General features: G+C 46.6%; 1 protein-coding gene across 13 annotated transcripts in view; it reads left to right on the top strand.

The window, feature by feature from the left end:
* The window catches only part of Slc2a9 (solute carrier family 2 (facilitated glucose transporter), member 9), a 153,876-nt gene that overhangs the window by 47,188 nt on the left and 88,019 nt on the right, over positions 1-18,669 (top strand). For all 13 annotated transcript variants that reach the window (XM_006503685.4, XM_006503684.4, XM_006503687.4 and 10 more), the window contains 2 exons: positions 2,698-2,858; positions 15,186-15,310. In XM_006503685.4, the coding sequence (XP_006503748.1) occupies positions 2,698-2,858; positions 15,186-15,310 (286 nt within the window). The remainder of the gene's footprint in view (positions 1-2,697; positions 2,859-15,185; positions 15,311-18,669) is intronic.

Here is an 18,669-nt window from a genome sequence, read left to right as displayed (position 1 = left end):
CATGCTCATGGATTGGCAGGATCAACATTGTAAAAATGGCTTTCTTGCCAAAAGCAATCTACAGATTGTTAGATTAAATTCCAACTCAATTCTTCAACGAATTAGAAAGAGCAATCTGCAAATTCATCTGGAATAACGAAAAACCTAGGATAGCAAAAACTCTTCTCAAGGATAAAAGAACCTCTGGTGGAATCACCATGCCTGACCTAAAGCTTTACTACAGAGCAATTGTGATAAAAATGGCATGGTACTGGTATAGTGACAGACAAGTAGACCAATGGAATAGAATTGAAGACCCAGAAATGAACCCACACACCTATGGTCACTTGATCTTCGACAAGGGAGCTAAAACCATCCAGTGGAAAAAAGACAGCATTTTCAACAAATGGTGCTGGCACAACTGGTGGTTACCATGTAGAAAAATGCCAATTGATCCATTCCTATCTCCTTGTACTAAGGTCAAATCTAAGTGGATCAAGGAGCTCCACATAAAACCAGAGACACTGAAACTTATAGAGGAGAAAGTGGGGAAAAGCCTCGAAGATATTGGCACAGGGGAAAAATTCCTGAATAGAATAGCAATGGCTTGTGCTGTAAGATCGACGATTGACAAATGGGACCTCATGAAACTGTAAAGCTTCTGCAAGGCAAAAGACATCGTCAATAACACAAAAAGGCCACCAACAGATTGGGAAAGGATCTTTACCTATCCTAAATCAGATAGAGGACTAACATCCAATATATATAAAGAACTCAAGAAGGTGGACTCCAGAAAATCAAATAACCCCATTAAAAAATGGTGCTCAGAGCTAAACAAAGAATTCTTACCTGAGGAATACCGAATAGCTCAGAAACACCTGAAAAAATGTTCAGCATCCTTAATCATCAGGGAAATGCAAATCAAAACAACCCTGAGATTCCACCTCACACCAGTCAGAATGGCTAAGATCAAAAATTCAGGTGACAGCAGATGCTGGCAAGGATGTGGAGAAAGAGGAACACTCCTTCACTGTTGGTGGGATTGCAAGCTTGTACAACCACTCTGGAAATCAGTCTGGCGGTTTCTCAGAAAATTTGACATGGTATTACCGGAGGATCCCGCAACACCTCTCCTGGGCATATATCCAGAAAATGTTCCAACTAGTAAGAAAGAAACATGCTCCACTATGTTCATAGCATCCTTATTTATAATAGCCAGAAGCTGGAAAGAACCCAGATGCCCCTCAACAGAGGAATGGATACAAAAAATGTGGTACATTTACACAATGGAGTACTACTGAGCTATTAAAAAGAATGAATTTATGAAATTCCTAGGCAAATGGTTGGACCTGGAGGGCATCATCCTGAGTGAGGTAACCCAATCACAATAGAACTCAAATGATATGTACTCACTGATAAGTGGATATTAGCCCAGAAACTTAGAATACCCAAGATATAAGTTATAATTTGCAAAACACATGAAATTCAAGAAGAACAAAGACCAAAGTGTGGACACTTTGCCCCATATTAGAATTGGGAACAAAACACCCATGGAAGGAGTTACAGAGACAAAGTTTGGAGCTGAGACAAAAGGATAGACCATCTAGAGACTGCCATATCCAGGGATCCATCCCATAATTAGCCTCCAAACGCTGACACCATTGCATATACTAGCAAGATTTTGCTGAAAGAACCCTGATACAGCTGTCTCTTGTGAGACTATGCCGGGGCCTAGCAAACACAGAAGTGGATGCTCACAGTCAGCCATTGGATGGATCACAGGGCCCCCAATAGAGGAGCTAGAGAAAGTACCCAAGGAGCTAAAGGGATCTGCAACCCTATAGGTGGAACAACATTATGAACTAACCAGTACCCTGGAGCTCTTGACTCTAGCTGCATATGTATCAAAAGATGGCCTAGTTGGCCATCACTGGAAAGAGAGGCCCATTGGACATACAAACTTTATATGCCCCAGTACAGGGGAACGCCAGGGCAGAAAAGTGGGAGTGGGTGGGTAGGGGAGTAGGGGGAGGATATGGGGGACTTTTGGGATAGCATTGGAAATGTAAATGAGGAAAATACCTAATTAAAAAAATAATTTTATTTGCACTATATATTTGTATGGGGGTATATGCTATGGTACATGTATGGAGACAATTTGAGAGACCCAGTTCTCCCTTTTACCATGTTGATCCTAGGGATCAAACCCAGATCCTTGGACTTGGTGGCAAGCACCTTGACTCACTGAGCCAACCACCTCACTAGGCCCCTGTCTTTACTTTTCAGTCATGCCTCTTGAAGAACAAGGGACTTGAATTTTGACTCAATTCAAATGAACATTTTTTTAATGCTGATTGTCTCTTCTGAAACATAGCTTTGCTGCTGCATGGTGGCTCTTCTGTCTGAAGTGTGAACTTTTAACACATTTCAAAATTGATGTCACTGTGCACTGAAGTCAGAGCTTAGGGCCAGATCTGTTTGACTCCCAGGTTGTGACTTACCAAATAAGCTATGCTGTCACCCCAAGCCTCAGTTTTCCTTCCTGCAGTGTAAAAGACCATTTCCCAGATCTGTTAGAAGAACCCAGTGAGATGAAGAGAGGAGTTCTTTGTGGTGTCAAACATGCCAAGAGTGCCCTGTACAGGCAGGCCCTTTGTGTTTTGCATCTAGCGGTGGGCAGGGCAGAAATAACTAACTCCTTCTGCTTTTTGTTTCCAGTATATCAAGGCCTTTTACAATGGAACCTGGTACAGGAGGCATGGACAGCCCATTGACCCGGATACCCTGACTCTGCTCTGGTCTGTGACTGTGTCCATATTTGCGATTGGTGGCCTGGTGGGAACGCTGATGGTGAAGATGATTGGAAAGTTTCTTGGGAGGTAGGTAGGGGTGTTGTTTCTATTTGGGGGGGAGGTCCCTTCTGTAATGATCGTAAGGAGTCTGCGTCATTATCAGTGTCCCTGTAGGCAACAGGAGCTCATACAGTTTAACTGGAAAGACTTCACTGCATGAAGGGCAAGGGGGTGGGAGGAGAGCTAGGGGGCCAGTGTCCAGTGGGGAAGAGCAAGGGTGCCAGTGTCCAGGCCTTCTAGTCTGCTGCAGGTAACCATGGTGCCTAGTTGTTTCCATCCCAGAGGCCAGAGTAGAACAGGGAGGGGAATGGGTCTGGGTCTGGAGAACTGGAGAACACCCAGCACAGAGCCTTACAGGTTGTTCCATGGAAGCACAGAGTGGCCATCCTTGAAGACAGACAGCTATTCGGGATGTTTTCCACTGTGTGATTGGTGGACACTTGGAGAGTTTCAGGTTGTTCCCATCACCGATAAGGCTGCAGTAAATTAAGTATCAAAAACTCCAAGTTTCAAGCTGGGGAGAAGGCTCAGTCAGTAGAGCACTTGCCTTGCATTAGGACCCGAGTTCAGATCCCAAGAATCCACATAAAAAGTTGGGCACAGTGGCATGTCCTTGTGAGCTCAGGGATGGCAAGACAGGAAACTGAAATGGGAGGGCTCCTGGAAGCTCACCAGCCAGCTAGTGTAGCTGACTTGGTGACGTTCCAGGCAATGGGAGACCTTTTCTCAAAAAACGATGGAAGGTACCTGGCTAATAACTCCTGAGGTTGGCTTCTGACTTTCAAATGCACTCACACAATAGTGCACCCATGAATGACACACACACACATACACACAAGTTCACATACACATGAGTACAGAGTACACACATGCACACGCACACACCCCATCTTAAGTCCCCCCTCCCTCCCCAAGCCCTCTCCAGTCAGATCCACTTCACTTTGTCTCATCCCTAACTTATTTATGACATGAATCCTCCTCAGAGCAGATTGGTTATCAGACCCTCATCCCCTGTCTTCTCTGTCTCCTCTCTGCTAACAGCAGCCTCTTGGGGGCTGCTGAAGTGTGTGTGTGTGTGTGTGTGTGTGTGTGTGTGTGTACAAGACAGCCTTGGCCAGTTTCACAGTTACATGTCTGAACTTGAATCATGGGACATGAGTCTCTCACTACTAGATGCATGACCTTGGCCAAGTCATCTAATTTTTTCCAAGCCCAGGATGATGGTTCCCACCAAGGCAATGTGACAGGTGCTAGGGAAAAGGCGTGGAGAGAGGACATCATAGAAGTATCTCAGTGAACACAGACCGTGTGTTTGTGGTCACCTTGCCATTCATACAGGGTAGCTCAATACATCTTGTTTTGCATTAACATAAACTGGGGAAAGAATCCATTAAGTCTCAGAAAATCTCTCAGACCTTGGAGTTACAAAAACACTTCTAAGAAGGGCCCTGCTCATTCCTTCCCATGCTGCCTAATGCCCTTAACAAAAAGCTCATTAGAGTACCGATGATTCATCAAGGTTCTCTGAAGGCCCATATTGGAAGCATCCACATGGTGCCTATAAAAGTATATGGTACCCAGTGAGCGAGGGGAAGTTCTGGGGTTTCTCTGGTCCTTACGTCCAAGTCCAGAGCAGTAACTATGGGCTTTCAGTACTAAGAAAGCATAGTCATTGCCTAGGGCAGTGAGAAATGATTTCTGAGGTCCCCTGATGTTCCAGACATTGTCACATACTCTCTTATTTCACCTGCTCTCCTCTGGTGGGTCTATGGATGGACAGGGATGCCAAAGAGGTAGGCTCAGCCAGCTCACACATGGCTGAGCTCACGCTGGGAGCAGCACCATCTTTTCACCGTTCAAGCAGATCTTGGGCAGGGCTATCTGTTGGCAACAGAACTATCAGGTCTGTGACTGCTGAGCACACAATGAGGTAGTAAGTACCCAGAGAGCACCACTGACCAGGGTGCCCGGGTGCTATTGCTAAGCCTCTGGCCTATGCAGGACATGGCCCTCCTGCTTACCCCAGTTAGGCACAGTCATTCCCTGCCCCAAGGCTTTGTGGATGATGCTGTCTACTCATCTTGTACCTGGCTGTGCACTCCTGCCTTAAGGCTGTTCCTTAATGAGGCTCTGTACCCAAGCAGTGGGATGGAGGATGGTGCTCTGGGATTGGGGGGCCAAATGCTCTCTGAGTCACCAATTCTGGACTTTGTCACTTCATCTCCTAACACATGTTTTTCTCACTTGGAGGCTGTAAAGCAGAAAGAAAGGAAAAGGGAAAGTGTGTTTGGAAACATCTTGAACACCTTGAACTTCTAGGCAATTGAGGAGTCCTCACCTTGGCCCAGCAGGGGTGTGGAGTGGTGCTGCTGAGACCAGAGAGAGGGTGCTGCTCACTGAGCCTCCAGCCAGTGCCAGCTCCCCTTCTCCTTGTTCTGGGAATCAAGGCTAAATTGAAGTTCAGCTTAAATAGCTGTTGGGAGGAAAAAGAGCTAAGCTGAAGAGAAGGCTACCACTTCTTAACGTTCCTCTACAGTCTGGTGCTCAATGTACCACGGATCAGCTACTTCAGAAATCTACCCCCATTCGCCCTGCCTTACAAGTAGTGAACCTGATGACCCATGAGGCTCAATGGCTTGTCTACACTGCAAAGAGCAGGGCTGGTCAGAAATGCAGATCCAGATCAAACTGACCAAACATTGAGATATCTCCTGGGATTGTCAGGGAGGGAGAGGAAGCCCAGATCATAGTGAGGGGCTGAGGGACAGCTGTAGGAGCCTGGGTGTGCCATTAGAGCGTGCTTCACAGCGTGACCAGGAGAGTTCAGTAGACTTGGGTCTCTGCTCAAGTTGGGATTGGATACTGGTAACTCTAGCAGTGAGGGCAGGATTGGCTACTCATAACCTCAACAGTCTCAGAGGTGGTGGGTGGCAGCTGTGGCTGGTCCACAAAACCCTATATGGTCAGTGAACAACGGAGACAGGGAAGCTTGGATAGCCAGGAACAGTCTCTAGAGATGGGTCACATCAGCTTAGGCAGGCCCTAGGGGTACAGTTTCCTCCTCCTCCTCCTCCTCCTCCTCCTCCTCCTCCTCCTCCTCCTCCTCCTCCTCCAGAGTCGCCAACTGGGAGAATTCAGATCGTGGAGAATTCTGATGGAACCACGTCCCTTTGTTTGGCATCATCTCTACTCTGCTGTAGCCACAGACCTCTCTTTCTCTCCTGACACAGGACAATATGTGTTCAGTTCGCAGACATGGCCACAGGCTCAGCTTCAGCTCTGGGCATTGATGCTGCTGGCACATGAACTCTCCTTGAGTGAGCTCTCAGGCCCACCTGGTTCACAGTAGCATGGAAATAAAGTGGTGGCACGTGGGTAAGCTGCCACCGAGACTGAAGGAGATGCTGGGCATAAGATGCTCATCCTAGAACTGACAAGAGTCGGCCATCATGCTTCCCATGGCCATGTGAGATGTGAGCACCGTGGTCACAATGAACTCTTCCTGATGTGGATCGTTGGTGCTTGAACAGTATTTGTGTGGTGTGCACGTGTTTTAAACCGTGTTATAATTGTCCTCATTGCATGGGTCATTGAATCTGACTCTTACCTCTAGAAATAGGTAAAAACAAGAAACAAAGTAAGAAAACTCACATGGGCTTTGAAATCAGATCCTTAATCAGACCTCAGACAATTCGTGTGTCAGAACCATTGTCAGGATGGGGGTGGGGCACTATATATATATATATATATACACACACACACACACACACACACACACACACACACACACACACACACACACTTGGGTTCGTGAACAAGAAAAGCGCCATTCCTGAGGTCCAGGGCTGCCACTGGGACCGAGGGGTAGTCTGAGAAGTTTATCTGCAGGCTCTCATGGTCCCTGTAAGTACTGAGAATGAGTAACAGGCTCAGCAAGAGGCTGCTGGTCCCCCAAGGTGAAAGTCTAAATTACAGATAAGCAGGATTCACCCCAAAGAGCAGTTGTGAGGGCTGAACATGATGCAATTTACGCAAACTTACATGGTGTCTTGTGTCACTTGGGAAGTCTTTGAATGCCTGTCATGGTGCCCAAATCAAGTTGGCTGTAGCACCCAAGGGAATTTGTCGGCACACATGACTTATGTTGGACTCACAGAAAGTCACAAGGAAACCAAATTGATCTGTCTTTTTTCTCCATCTCTCAGCCCTGCTTTCCTCCTGTCAATCTTTCTGATGGAGGGTCAGCATAGACCAACACAGATCTCTCTCTTAATACTTACCTTAAAAGTGCTAGGTGCTGGGCTGGAGGATGGCTCAGTTGGTAAAAGGCCTGCCCTGCAAGCATGAGAGTCTGAGTTCAGATTCCCCCTGAGCCCACACAGGAAGCTGAGAGTAGTGGCCACCTCTTGTCACCCCATTCTAGTTAGGGAGCCGGGGAGAGACACGGATCCCTGAAGCTCATTGGCCAGCCTTGCCAAAGCAATGAGCTTCAAGTTCAGTGAAAAGTGATGGAGGTTGATCCTCTGACGTTTGGGTGAGAGCTTCAACATGTTCAGCCACGCTGAGCACAGCAGAAGCACACAGGGTAACCTTTAACTACTGAGCTCTATCAAGCACATAGAAAGAAATGAATAACAGTAGAATCTAAGCAGGGAAGCAGGGAAGGATGGGGTGAGGACCATCTTGGCATTCAGACCTAGTAGGGTTTACAAGTTGTTGGAAGGCATATGGCACACACACAGCCTCTCCATTCACTAGGGCTTGCTGGCAAGGGCTTTTCAACTGCAAGCCAAAGCAGTATTCCTCTGTCTCCCATGCATAAATCCTGTGCTGGGTCCAACATGGCTGCCTAAGGGGAGGTGTGACACAGTTCCTGCCCCTGGAGCATCGCCAGGCCTTTGATCCGCACGATCCCCATGTGTGCTGATGACTGCTAAGGGCCTGAAACTGATCTGCTATCTCATCTATTTTACTTTCAATCTTCCTTTCTTGGGAACAGAGTTCCCCCATTACTCAGAGCTAATCACTCCATAATAAATGAAACAGATGCGGTTTTCTGGAATGAGGAATGGAGATGGTCATGAGGCTGTGGAAGATGGGGGACAGGCCTTCCACTTGGCCTTTAGGGCCATGGGAAAGGATCACATAACCACAGAGGCCATAAAAGCCTACACAATCTTTTGTAGATATTGCGCATTGCCAGACTTGGTCTTGAACTTGGAACTATGAGGAGATACATGTGCCCTCCAGTCTAATGCCTGCTGCATTAATTAGCCAAGGTACACTTGGGGACATCAAGGATAGAGAGCGAAAGTGGTCTCCAGAAGAAAAGGTATGGATAGGAAAAGAAATCTATAAAAACATGCTAATGATAGATGGGGTTATCTTGAAGGCGAAATGCGTGTGTGTGATCCAGAAACAAACAGTATTAGAGGAGAGTGCTCAAGGCCATGGGACTGCTGGGGTGAGAAAACAAAGATTAGAGAATTAGAAGATAATGTATAAGCATACGAAAAGTTAGTACTCCGTTCTCCTAGCTACTTGGAGGGTTGGCGATGACAATCCTGGAGAGATATTAGAGAGGGCTAGCTGCCTTACTTGCATACATTTTAAAACTTTGTAAAAAGAAAAAAAAATAAAGTCATTGTTACCTTAGTAGTCTGTTGCCTTTCTGTTCTTCCATGAGAACAGTTACTAAAGACTGCTGTCTGCTGTACCAGGAAGCCATTAGAGCTGTGCCCAGCTACCCATGGAGAACAGGCTATGTAAAAACTACAAGGGAATATGCTTTTGCTTTGAGTGGGTTTCTGTCTTAAGGGAGCAGAGGTTGGAATGAATGACTCAGGATTCATAGAATTTATGTGAATTTAAGGGTTTCTAAAATAATCATTCATAATGATCAAAACCTTAACGATGTAACTTTAGTAAATGAGAGACGGGGTTCAGGCTCTCTGGCTTGGCGATGGCAAAAGAATGAGAAAGGAGAAGGAAAAGACGGAGAAGGGAAAGGCTAAAGCATGAGAGGAGAGAAAGCTACATAATAAGGGAGAAAGGAGAAGGGAGAGTGATGAGAATCCTTGGGCAAAGAGAGAGCCCTTGAAGTGACAGCCTGCATCCACTACTGACTCCTCATCATTATTGAATCAGCACCACTTCCATTCCCGCCTTTCTTGGGTCCCTCCTCCCACTGACCTCGGCAATCCTGATCCTATGAAGGCTGAGCCTGTAGAAGGTGGCTCTCAGACTTCCCCTGATCTTCCTGTGTTCAGCCCAAATCTCCTCAAAATGAGCGTTTCTCAAGGGCCTGCTGCCCAACCTCGCCACTACCCTACAGCTTTTCCTCCCTGCCAGAGAGCTAGTGACCTTCTGGCTCACACAGGGAAGACCAGAGACCGTTGGAGAAGCTCCCAGCAGTGAATCAGGCACCACGGGTGGAGTTGCAAGGGATCTGGGATTCTGCTCTCAAAACTGATGGCCCTCATTTGTGTTGCTATGCTTATCCTTGGGAGAAAATGGAAACATGATGATTAAAGGCCGTCTCTGAACCCCAGGGAGTCAGCTCTCAGAATTATTTGTGAATAAGTTTTTCATCTTCTCCGGGAGGCTGTCAGGCTGGAGTTATTTTGGGAAGGAAGATTTAATATGATGAAGTGACTAGATGGGGTGCATCCCTGTTTGCAAATGCTTCCTGTCTGACTCAGAGGTGACTAACATTTCCTGCAAGTCATCAGAGACACCACTGGGGACAGCGTCGTCGTAAAGGTGCAGGCTAGAACCGAAGACGAATCTTGGCTTCTCTCTCGCTCTTCACCTCTGTCTGCCTCACAATAAACCCAGCAAGTCTGTCCTCAAAAATACGCAGGGACCTTGCGGCTTCTCTTAACCTACCTTGCTGTCAGCCTTGTGGACAGCAGCACTTACCCACACTCCCTTGACAGCTCCTGCCCATTCCTGGCCAAGAACAGCTCAGAAGACTGAGCAGCCATGCTAGAAGTCTGGTCAAGTCCATCCTTTCTCTGTCTTCTGTGGCTACTCCCTTCACACCTCCTGCTGGCTCAAACATTCCTCAGGGACTCCCCTGTCACTCTTTTTGACCTGCCTGCTTCAGCTGCGTCCTCCCGGGTCCTCCACTGTCTCCAGACATATTGACCTCAATGATGTTGCTTATTTCTCTCTGCCTGGGGTGTTGCTGTTCCTGGTTAGCTGTCCGTCTCTCCATCACACCTTTGCCCGCATGCCACCTTCCCAGACACACACTTCTGGTCCACTCTGTAAACTGATACGCCTTCTCTGCTTCAGTGCCTTGACAGTGTTGGTCACCTCTAGCATGCCACATGTTTTACGTTGCTTACCCAGCAGACTTAAGAATAAGGATGTCATGGTGTTTGTCCTATAGGCCAGAATCTGAACTGTTGTTAAGCACTCAGTCCTGGGTGGTGAATATTTGTTGAAAGAATAATTGTCTGTGAGTGAATAGCGCATCTACCCTCGAAGACAGATTGTGTCATGGTCACTGGAAGGCTAGATCTTCACTCAGTAGTATGGCCTTGACTAAGGTATATGCAGAAGCTTCCTCAAGATTATCCAACTTGAAGCTGGAGGGAGGGGTCAGTGATTAAGATCACTCCCTGTTTTTCAATGAAAACCTAGGTTCAAGTCCCAGTACCCACTTTGTGGCTCACAACTGTATGTAACTTCAGTTCCAGGGCCTCTGATGCCCTCTTCTGACCGCTGTGGGCACCAGGCATGCATGTGGTGCACAGACATACCTACAAGTAAAACACCCATACACATTTTTTTAATTAGGTATTTTCTTCAATTATATTTCAAATGGAATCCCAAAAGTCCCCCAGGCCCCCCCCCAACTCCCCTACCCACCCACTCCCACTTTTTGGCCCTGGCGTTCCCCTGTTCTGAGGCATATAAAGTTTGCAAGTCCAATGGGCCGCTCTTCCCAATGATGGCCGACTAGGCCATTTTGTGATACATATGCAGCTAGAGACACAAGCTCCAGGGGGTACTGGTTAGTTCATATTGTTGTTCCACCTATAGGGTTGCAGACCCCTTTAGCTCCTTGGGTACTTTCTCTAGCTCCTCCATTGGGGGCCCTGTGTTCCATCCAATAGCTGACTGTGAGCATCCACTTCTGTGTTTGCCAGGCCCCAGCATAGCCTCATAAGAGACAGCTATATCAGAGTCCTTTCAGCAAAATCTTGCTGGTGTATGCAATGGTGTCAGCATTTGAAGGCTAATTATGGGATGGATCCCTGGGTGTGGCAGTCTCTAGATGGTCCATCCTTTTGTCTCATCTCCAAACTTTGTCTCTGTAACTCCTCCCATGGGTCTTTTGTTCCCAATCTAAGAAGGGGCAAAGTGTCCATACTTTGGTCTTCGTCCTTCTTGAGTTTCATGTGTTTTGCAAATTGTATCTTGTATCTTGGGTATTCTAAGTTACTGGGCTAATATCCACTTATCAGTAAGTACATATCATGTGAGTTCTTTTGTGATTGGGTTACCTCACTCAGGATGATGCCCTCCAGGTCCATCCATTTGCCTAAGAATTTCATAAATTCATTCTTTTTAATAGCTGAGTAGTACTCCATTGTGTAAATGTACCACATTTTCTCTATCCATTCCTCTGTTGAAGGACATCTGGGTTCTTTCCAGCTTCTGGTTATTATAAATAAGGCTGCTATGAACATAGTGGAGCATGTGTCCTTCTTACCAGTTGGAACATCTTCTGGATATATGCCCAGGAGAGGTATTGCAGGATCTTCCGGTAGTACTATGTCCAATTTTCTGAGGCACCATTTCCAGAGTGTTTGTACAAGCTTGCAATCCCACCAACAATGGAGGAGTGTTCCTCTTTCTCCATATCCTCACCAGCATCTGCTGTCTCCTGAATTTTTGATCTTAGCCATTCTGACTGGTGTGAGGTGGAATCTCAGGGTTGTTTTGATTTGCATTTCCCTGATGATTAAAGATGCTGAACATTTTTTCAGGTGCTTGTCAGCCATTTGGTATTCCTCAGGTGAGAATTCTTTGTTTAGCTCTGAGCACCATTTTTTAATGGGGTTATTTGATTTTCTAGAGTCCACCTTCTTGAGTTCTTCATATATATATTGGATATTAGTCCCCTATCTGATCACATTATTTAAGAAAAAAATCTAACTTATACAGTGAATACGCAGAGTTTAAGACTCTGCTTGCTTCATAGCAAAGCTTCCAGTTTGCTAGGGAGTGTCTTTATGACAGCTGCACACCATGTAGGTTTTGAAAAGGTAGCTTAGCAGTGTCTCTGTATGAGTGACTGTGGCTGAAAGGGTTGTCAGCAGGGGACACCAGAAATATTTAGTTCAAAGTTCAGCTTGTCTCTCTACATGTCCCCTGGGTTGTCATTGGCTAGCCACACTGACATAGTCAAGGCATAGCACTGTCATTCCATGTCAGGTGACTGTGTAAAAGCACTGTTTGTGAAGCTAAGGAGCAGCCTGAGGGCCACTCTATGACTTTTTCACATCCTCTGGCTCCACACATCCACTTTAACGGCAGTGATGTCACTGAGAAGTTGTCTGTGAGCGAGCTGAGTTTTAATTTCTCATCAGGCTTATTATTTCTCCATTCTCAGAGTGAGGGCACACTGGTTTGGCCAGATCTGGGAAACTATCGCCTCTGACAAGCCTCTCTGAGAAGAATCTACCAACAGGGCTGGGCCTATGAGGCCTTAAGGGTTAAGACTGGATCCATGAATGGAAGTTATGAGGAGAGAAATGAGCTTGCAAGAAGTATCCTCCTTCCCCTTTACAGTTAAGCTTCTCCTGTCTCTGGGATGGAAAGGCACAACGGAAAGGCAGTCTCACAGTGGTCCAAAGGCCAGGGTCACATACTGCTGGGCAAAGTTGCTGGGACCACAGCCAGGTCGTAGAGGAGATGCACCCTTAGTAATGGGAGCAGAGAGACTGTGATGGGGGATCCCGTGTGTGTCCCCTCACACGCTTGCTTGGGAGGCCGTTCATTCCAATCCTGCAGCAAGGTAGAGAAAGAGAAAGCATGGAGAAAAGACAGGCAAGCGATAGATACTGTTCTGGCTCCACACACTACTCTACTGTCTGGGATCTCGCTGGTCTCCATTACAGTTACCCGAAGTCAGCTGTAACATGAAATACGGAGGGGAAAATTCCAGAGGCAAACAGTTGATAAGTACTAGAGTAGTTGCTGTTCTGAATAGAGAGATGAATCCCATACTGTTCTACTCTGCCCTGGGACACAGACTGTCCCTTCATCTCATGTATCTACACCACGCACACTACACACACGCTAATCATGTTTAGCCATCTTGATATATCACTGGCATAACTGTTTTTCCATCAGAAGGTCCACTTAAATTAGGTTTTAAAAAATAAAATCACATCATTTTTGGCCAATTAGTCCATCCACATGACTTTGTTTCCTAAAGGACCTAATGGATACAAAGTTTAGGGTTCCCTCTTCATTTTTGCCCTCCTGTTCTTCAGTCCTCCTTGGAGATACCCAATATTACAAGTTTGGGTGCCTTTCCAGGGTTCATGCCTAACACACACACACACACACACACACACACACACACACACACACACACACACATACACACACACCCCAATGCACACAGACAAATGCACAGATACATATACACGCATATACGTACATAGTCACACTTCTTTTCCACATAGATCACTACATGGTTTGCACCAAATTCTACACTTTTCCTCTTTATTTCTCTCTCAGAGCTCTTGCTACCTCCGAGTATAGAAAGCTGCCTCTGACACCCAAGGGGATGGGCTTACAACTTAGTTTACTGTTGGTGGGCACTTGGGCTGTTTCAGCCATCTGCTGCTGTAGGATGCTGCTGTGTGTCTTGGTACCATAGCCACAGCTGCAAAAGCCGGCAGCTGTGGGAGATGCAGAAAGGGAGAGAATGCAGCCCAGATGCTGACATGAGGCAGGTCACAGAGACAGCTCTCTTAGAGCTTAAGAAATCTAACGGCTAAAGGGAAACCAACTTTTGAAACCCCCGTGCTTCTTGTAATTTATGAAACAACTTTAGTGCTTCTTAATTCATTTAATGGGTTTTTTTGGGGTGGGAGTTATGGGTGGGGGAGGTTGCTTTCCAAACTCTTCAACTTCCTAACTTCAATCAAGACTCACAGCAAGTTTCTAACGTGTTAGGGTCCTGGCAAACTTTGTATGACATAAGCATCTGAGAGCACCTGCCTCAGAAGACCCCTCCAAGAACTAAGATTAGGTTGGGTGCTTAGATAAGGGCCTGTCACACAGCAAGGCCTGAATAAATGGAAGCTGCTGGGTTGGTTCTGCAATGGAGGAAAAGAAAACAGCCTCCTCATTCCTCAAAGACAGAGCTGTCCCAGGAACAGGAATCCAGCCCCCACAGTGAGGCATGAATCTCAACTGTGAGGGCCTAGGGACACATTCCTGAAACAGACAGCGGTCCCGAACCACAGCGGTGAAAGTAACGATTACCAGGGGAGTCTGTCTGGCTCTGCTAGATGGTTCCAATCCAGCTTTACATCTAAAACTGTAGCTCATTAAATCTAAGCTGCCTATCGAGTATTAAGAAATATGATTGTTTCATTGAGGGGGAGGGAGAAAGTGAGAGATGTAGGGAGGAGGGAAGAAGGGAAGAGAAACAGAGGGCCAAGTCTGCCAGCTGGAACAGTAGGATGCCACTATTGGCTGTCCAGATGTTGTCTAGGCACTGCACCCCCCGGATTTGTTTGTTTGCCTGAGTGCCTTTGGCTACCCATTCCAGCTCCAGCTTTTGTCCCCAGTCCCCAGAAGCAGAGCAAGTGCCCAGCAGAGAGGAGGTGCCAGCCGGCAGCACTTCTCCAAGCCAGCTCCTCAGGGTTCCCTTCCCAAATCCCAAAGATGCTAGCACCACAGAGTAGCACCACGTCCCCTTCAGAGTCTGCACCCGAATCATTCCTTTATCATGGTTTATCTACATGCTATGGTCTTCCCACTAGAATACCGAGTGGTTTCTGTTTTTGCACTTAGCTAAGCTCCTGCATCATAACTTGTCTTTTAAAAATGTTAAATAAAACTCAGAATTGATGAAATCAATTCCTACCACAAGGAATTAATGGCCTTCAAGTTGGCAGTGCCCCTTGTCTACCCCACTGTGAACCTGGACACAGGGAGTAGATGCCAGGTTCAAGAGTGGGAGTGAGGGACAGACTGTGACCTCAATTCCTAAGCCCACGTTTGCCTTCTGGAGCAACTGGCTTCTCTGTTTGCGGGAGAAAGGACACTGTCACACTTCACAGCACATTGTCCTTATTGGATCTCTTTTCCTTCCAGGAAGTCCACATTGCTGGTCAACAATGGATTTGCCATTTCCGCAGCGTTGCTGATGGCATGCTCACTCCGGGCAGGAACCTTTGAGATGCTCATTGTGGGACGGTTCATCATGGGTGTGGATGGAGGTGAGATTTCACGAAATTGGGGGTGGGAGGTGGAGGCAGTGACACTCCCAGGGCTTGTCTAGAGTGGAGAGAGGTGCTTGGGACTGAGATAGACTTGGGAGATACCAAGATTTTAGCATCCCACAGAAAGTAGGGCAGCCAGGGGTGTTAAACCCTCCTCTACACAGTGTTCTAGTAACCAACCTGAGAAAACCAGGCTTGGTAGAGCTGAGTCACTGCCAAAGTCCCAGATGGTTTACAGTGTGCCATGCCACCCTCTGATGAATTCTTTATAAACTCTATACTCTAGGTGGTAAGCCGCAAGCTCGGCCAAGGATCCTGGGCTTCTAATTGCTCATTCTTCCATTCATTCATCATATATTAGAATACTGACTATGCCCTGTCTTCTGTGTACTGGGGAGGACCCTGCTGCTGGAGGCAGAAGGCATCTAATTAGGTACAAGTCCTAGGAAGCAAACAAGGTAGAGCAGAGGGTTAGTAAGGAGGTTTTTAGGAAAGCCAGTTAGGAGGATTGGGAAATGTGAGCAGAGATCAGAATGAATGGAGATTGAGAACTGACTGGAAATCTGAGGAATCAGGTTCTCAGGAGAAAGGAGAGTGGTCCTGAGGTTGAAGGTGGTTGGCATTTCAGAGGAAGAGTGAGGAGCCAAGTATCCTGGAGCTTTGTGTGAAGGTGAGTGTGGGAGCTGAGGCTGAAAGGGAACCAAGGCCACATGGTGCAGCCTACAGTTAGGAACAAGTGTTTGTGCTGAGAAGGGCAGGGCACGGATCAGTTCATCAGTGCCACCATGTCCATGAGCACTTGGATATGGAGTGTAGAGTAGATGCAGGAGTGGGGTCCGGAGGACCAGGGACAACCTGTGTGACAGACTGATTGTGTGGCAGGGCAGGCAGAGCAGAGTGGCCAAGCTCTGCCAAGGGAGTGAGGTTTACAGACTCAAATTACTACCACAGCAAACTGCTTTAGGCCTAACCCTGCAGATCTGCTGAGCAAAGACTCTCTAAGCCTCAGTATCACCAATCAGCTCTTCTTAGTTTGTGTTTTATTGCTGTGAAGAGACACCATGACCAAGACAACTCTTATAAAGGAAAACATTTAGTTGGGGTGGCTTACAATTTCAGAGGTTCAGTCCACTATCATCATGACAGGAAGCATGGCAGAGTATAGGCAGACACTGAGTGTAGGAGAAGCTGAGAGTTCTACATTGAGCACTAGGAGAGAGTCCTCAAAGCCCACCTCCACAATGACATACTTCTTCCAACAAGGCCACACCTCCTATTAGTGTCACTCCCTAAGGGCCACACATTCAAACACGTGAATCTAAGGGGGCCAAATGTATTCAAACCACCACATGCTCTAAATGTTCTACACTTTTCCTCTTTAAAAATTATTTTTATCTATTTTGGAGGTAAGCTGCCACTGTGAGTATGTGGAAGTCAGATGGTGGCTTGCAGGATTAGAGTCTCACTTTCCACCACGTGGGTTCCAGGTCATTAGGCTTGGTGTCAATCACCTTTACCCTCTGTGCCATCCTACATGCCTATGTTGCGCATTCTTAATGTTGTCAGCTAAGTTCGGGTTCTCTTGCTCAAGTGGAGATAGAATTCATGAAGAGAGAGGCTTCCCAATGGGATATTTGGGGCTTCTCATGGAATTCCACAGGCTCCAGAGTACAGCAGGAGGAGGAAGGCCTAATGTACAAATACTATACAATGCATCAGCCACCGTCACCTGGCCAAAGCAAAGCTATGGGAACAGTAGATAGATATCAAGCCAGGACAAGCACTGTAGCTTTCCTAGCTTTCTGAGTCTCTTCCCCCTGCTCCATAAAGGGACCAAATAGCAGGGCTGCCCTGGTTGGATGATGCCAGAATGAAGTCATCCTGTGTGTGAAGTGCTTGGTCTGGCAGAATCCAAGTATGCCTGCACCCACCCCAGGCATGGTGGGATATTCTTGTCAGGTGTGCTGCTGCTGTGAGTTTAATTTTAAGCTTGTAAAGGGGCAGAGCCAGGATTGGAACCAAGACAGAGGAAGGCTGGGTAGGTGGGAGCTGCCCGACAGCTTCCCCAGCAAAGCTCAACCCTGCTCGTTGGAGGTTTTCCTATTTCATTGGCCTCATTCCCCCTTGCCTTTGCCTGCCTCCCAACTCACGCTGCACTTGTTGCTTTCTGAATTTCCACGTTCACAGATGAATGCAATTCTTTCACAGCCACAGTCTCAAAATAAATGCCTATTAGGCCCTTTTTCCTGGGAGCTATTCAGAAAGGAGCAGAAGAAAAGGAAGAATAGGGGAAACATTTAAAACACACTATGATTTCTGGAACACTGACTCTTGAAGCCGTGCCAAGGCCCAGAGACGTTGTGTCCTTTCTTCTCACCAAATCCTTAGAGCACAGAGGGCAAAGTGAGGGCGTTTAAGGTAAGGAAGTTGTACAGGACGTGAGGAAAGCCAGACTGGGGCTAGGTCGGCTGTGTGCTTATGATAAAGAATTCAAATCCGAGGCTGGATGCTGTTGATGGCTGGAGTGCTTGCCTAGCATTCACAAAGCCCTGAGTTCAGTCCCCAGTGCTCTGTAAAATCAGATATGGTGGCCCATGTCACATGGGAGGGGGAAGCAGGAAGATCAGAAGTTCAAGGTCACCCTTGACAGGCTTCATTACACACTGAGATCGAGACCAGCCTGGTCTATCTCAGCCTCTGCTTCAAAACAAAAGTAATCCTGAACATTCTAAAAATAGAAAGATCTATTAATAAGATACTGTTTGCCCAAGTTCTCATGGAGTGATTGAATCAGATTAAGAACGTAGGGCACCCTTTTTCTCCCTAGTAGATTTGGAGAATTTTTTAAAAAGATTTATTTATTAATTATATGTAAGTACACTGTAGCTGTCTTCAGACACTCCAGAAGAGGGAGTCAGATCTCATTGCGGATGATTGTGAGCCACTATGTGGTTGCTGGGATTTGAACTCAGGACCTTTGGAAGAGCAGTCAGTGCTCTTAACCGCTGAGCCATCTCTCCAGTCCCCAGCATACTACTTTTATATAGAAATAGATATGATTCAGTGTGGCGTTGGAGACAAATTCACAAAGAGTGCAGAGTTTAAAGTGGGGATTTAGTGTTGGTCAGAGATTGTACCGGACATGGTCCAGGCATGACCTTCCCAGAGCTGCCCACACACCCTGTGGTACAGTTCCCCATCAGGACACAAGCCATGCCAGCTACAGAAGAAGTTCCATGGTTTCTGCTGCTGAAAATGTACAATAATTTATGAGGCTAAAGAATAATGATAATTTATAGGTTTAAAGTAATGTTTTTTAACAACATTATCATCATCATTTTCTATTTTGTAGATTA

Source organism: Mus musculus, chromosome 5, assembly GCF_000001635.26.
Source record: "Mus musculus strain C57BL/6J chromosome 5, GRCm38.p6 C57BL/6J".
Lineage (NCBI taxonomy): Eukaryota > Metazoa > Chordata > Mammalia > Rodentia > Muridae > Mus > Mus musculus.
The sequence above is the reverse complement of the archived record's forward strand: the minus strand, read 5'-3'. Positions and strand labels throughout refer to the sequence as shown.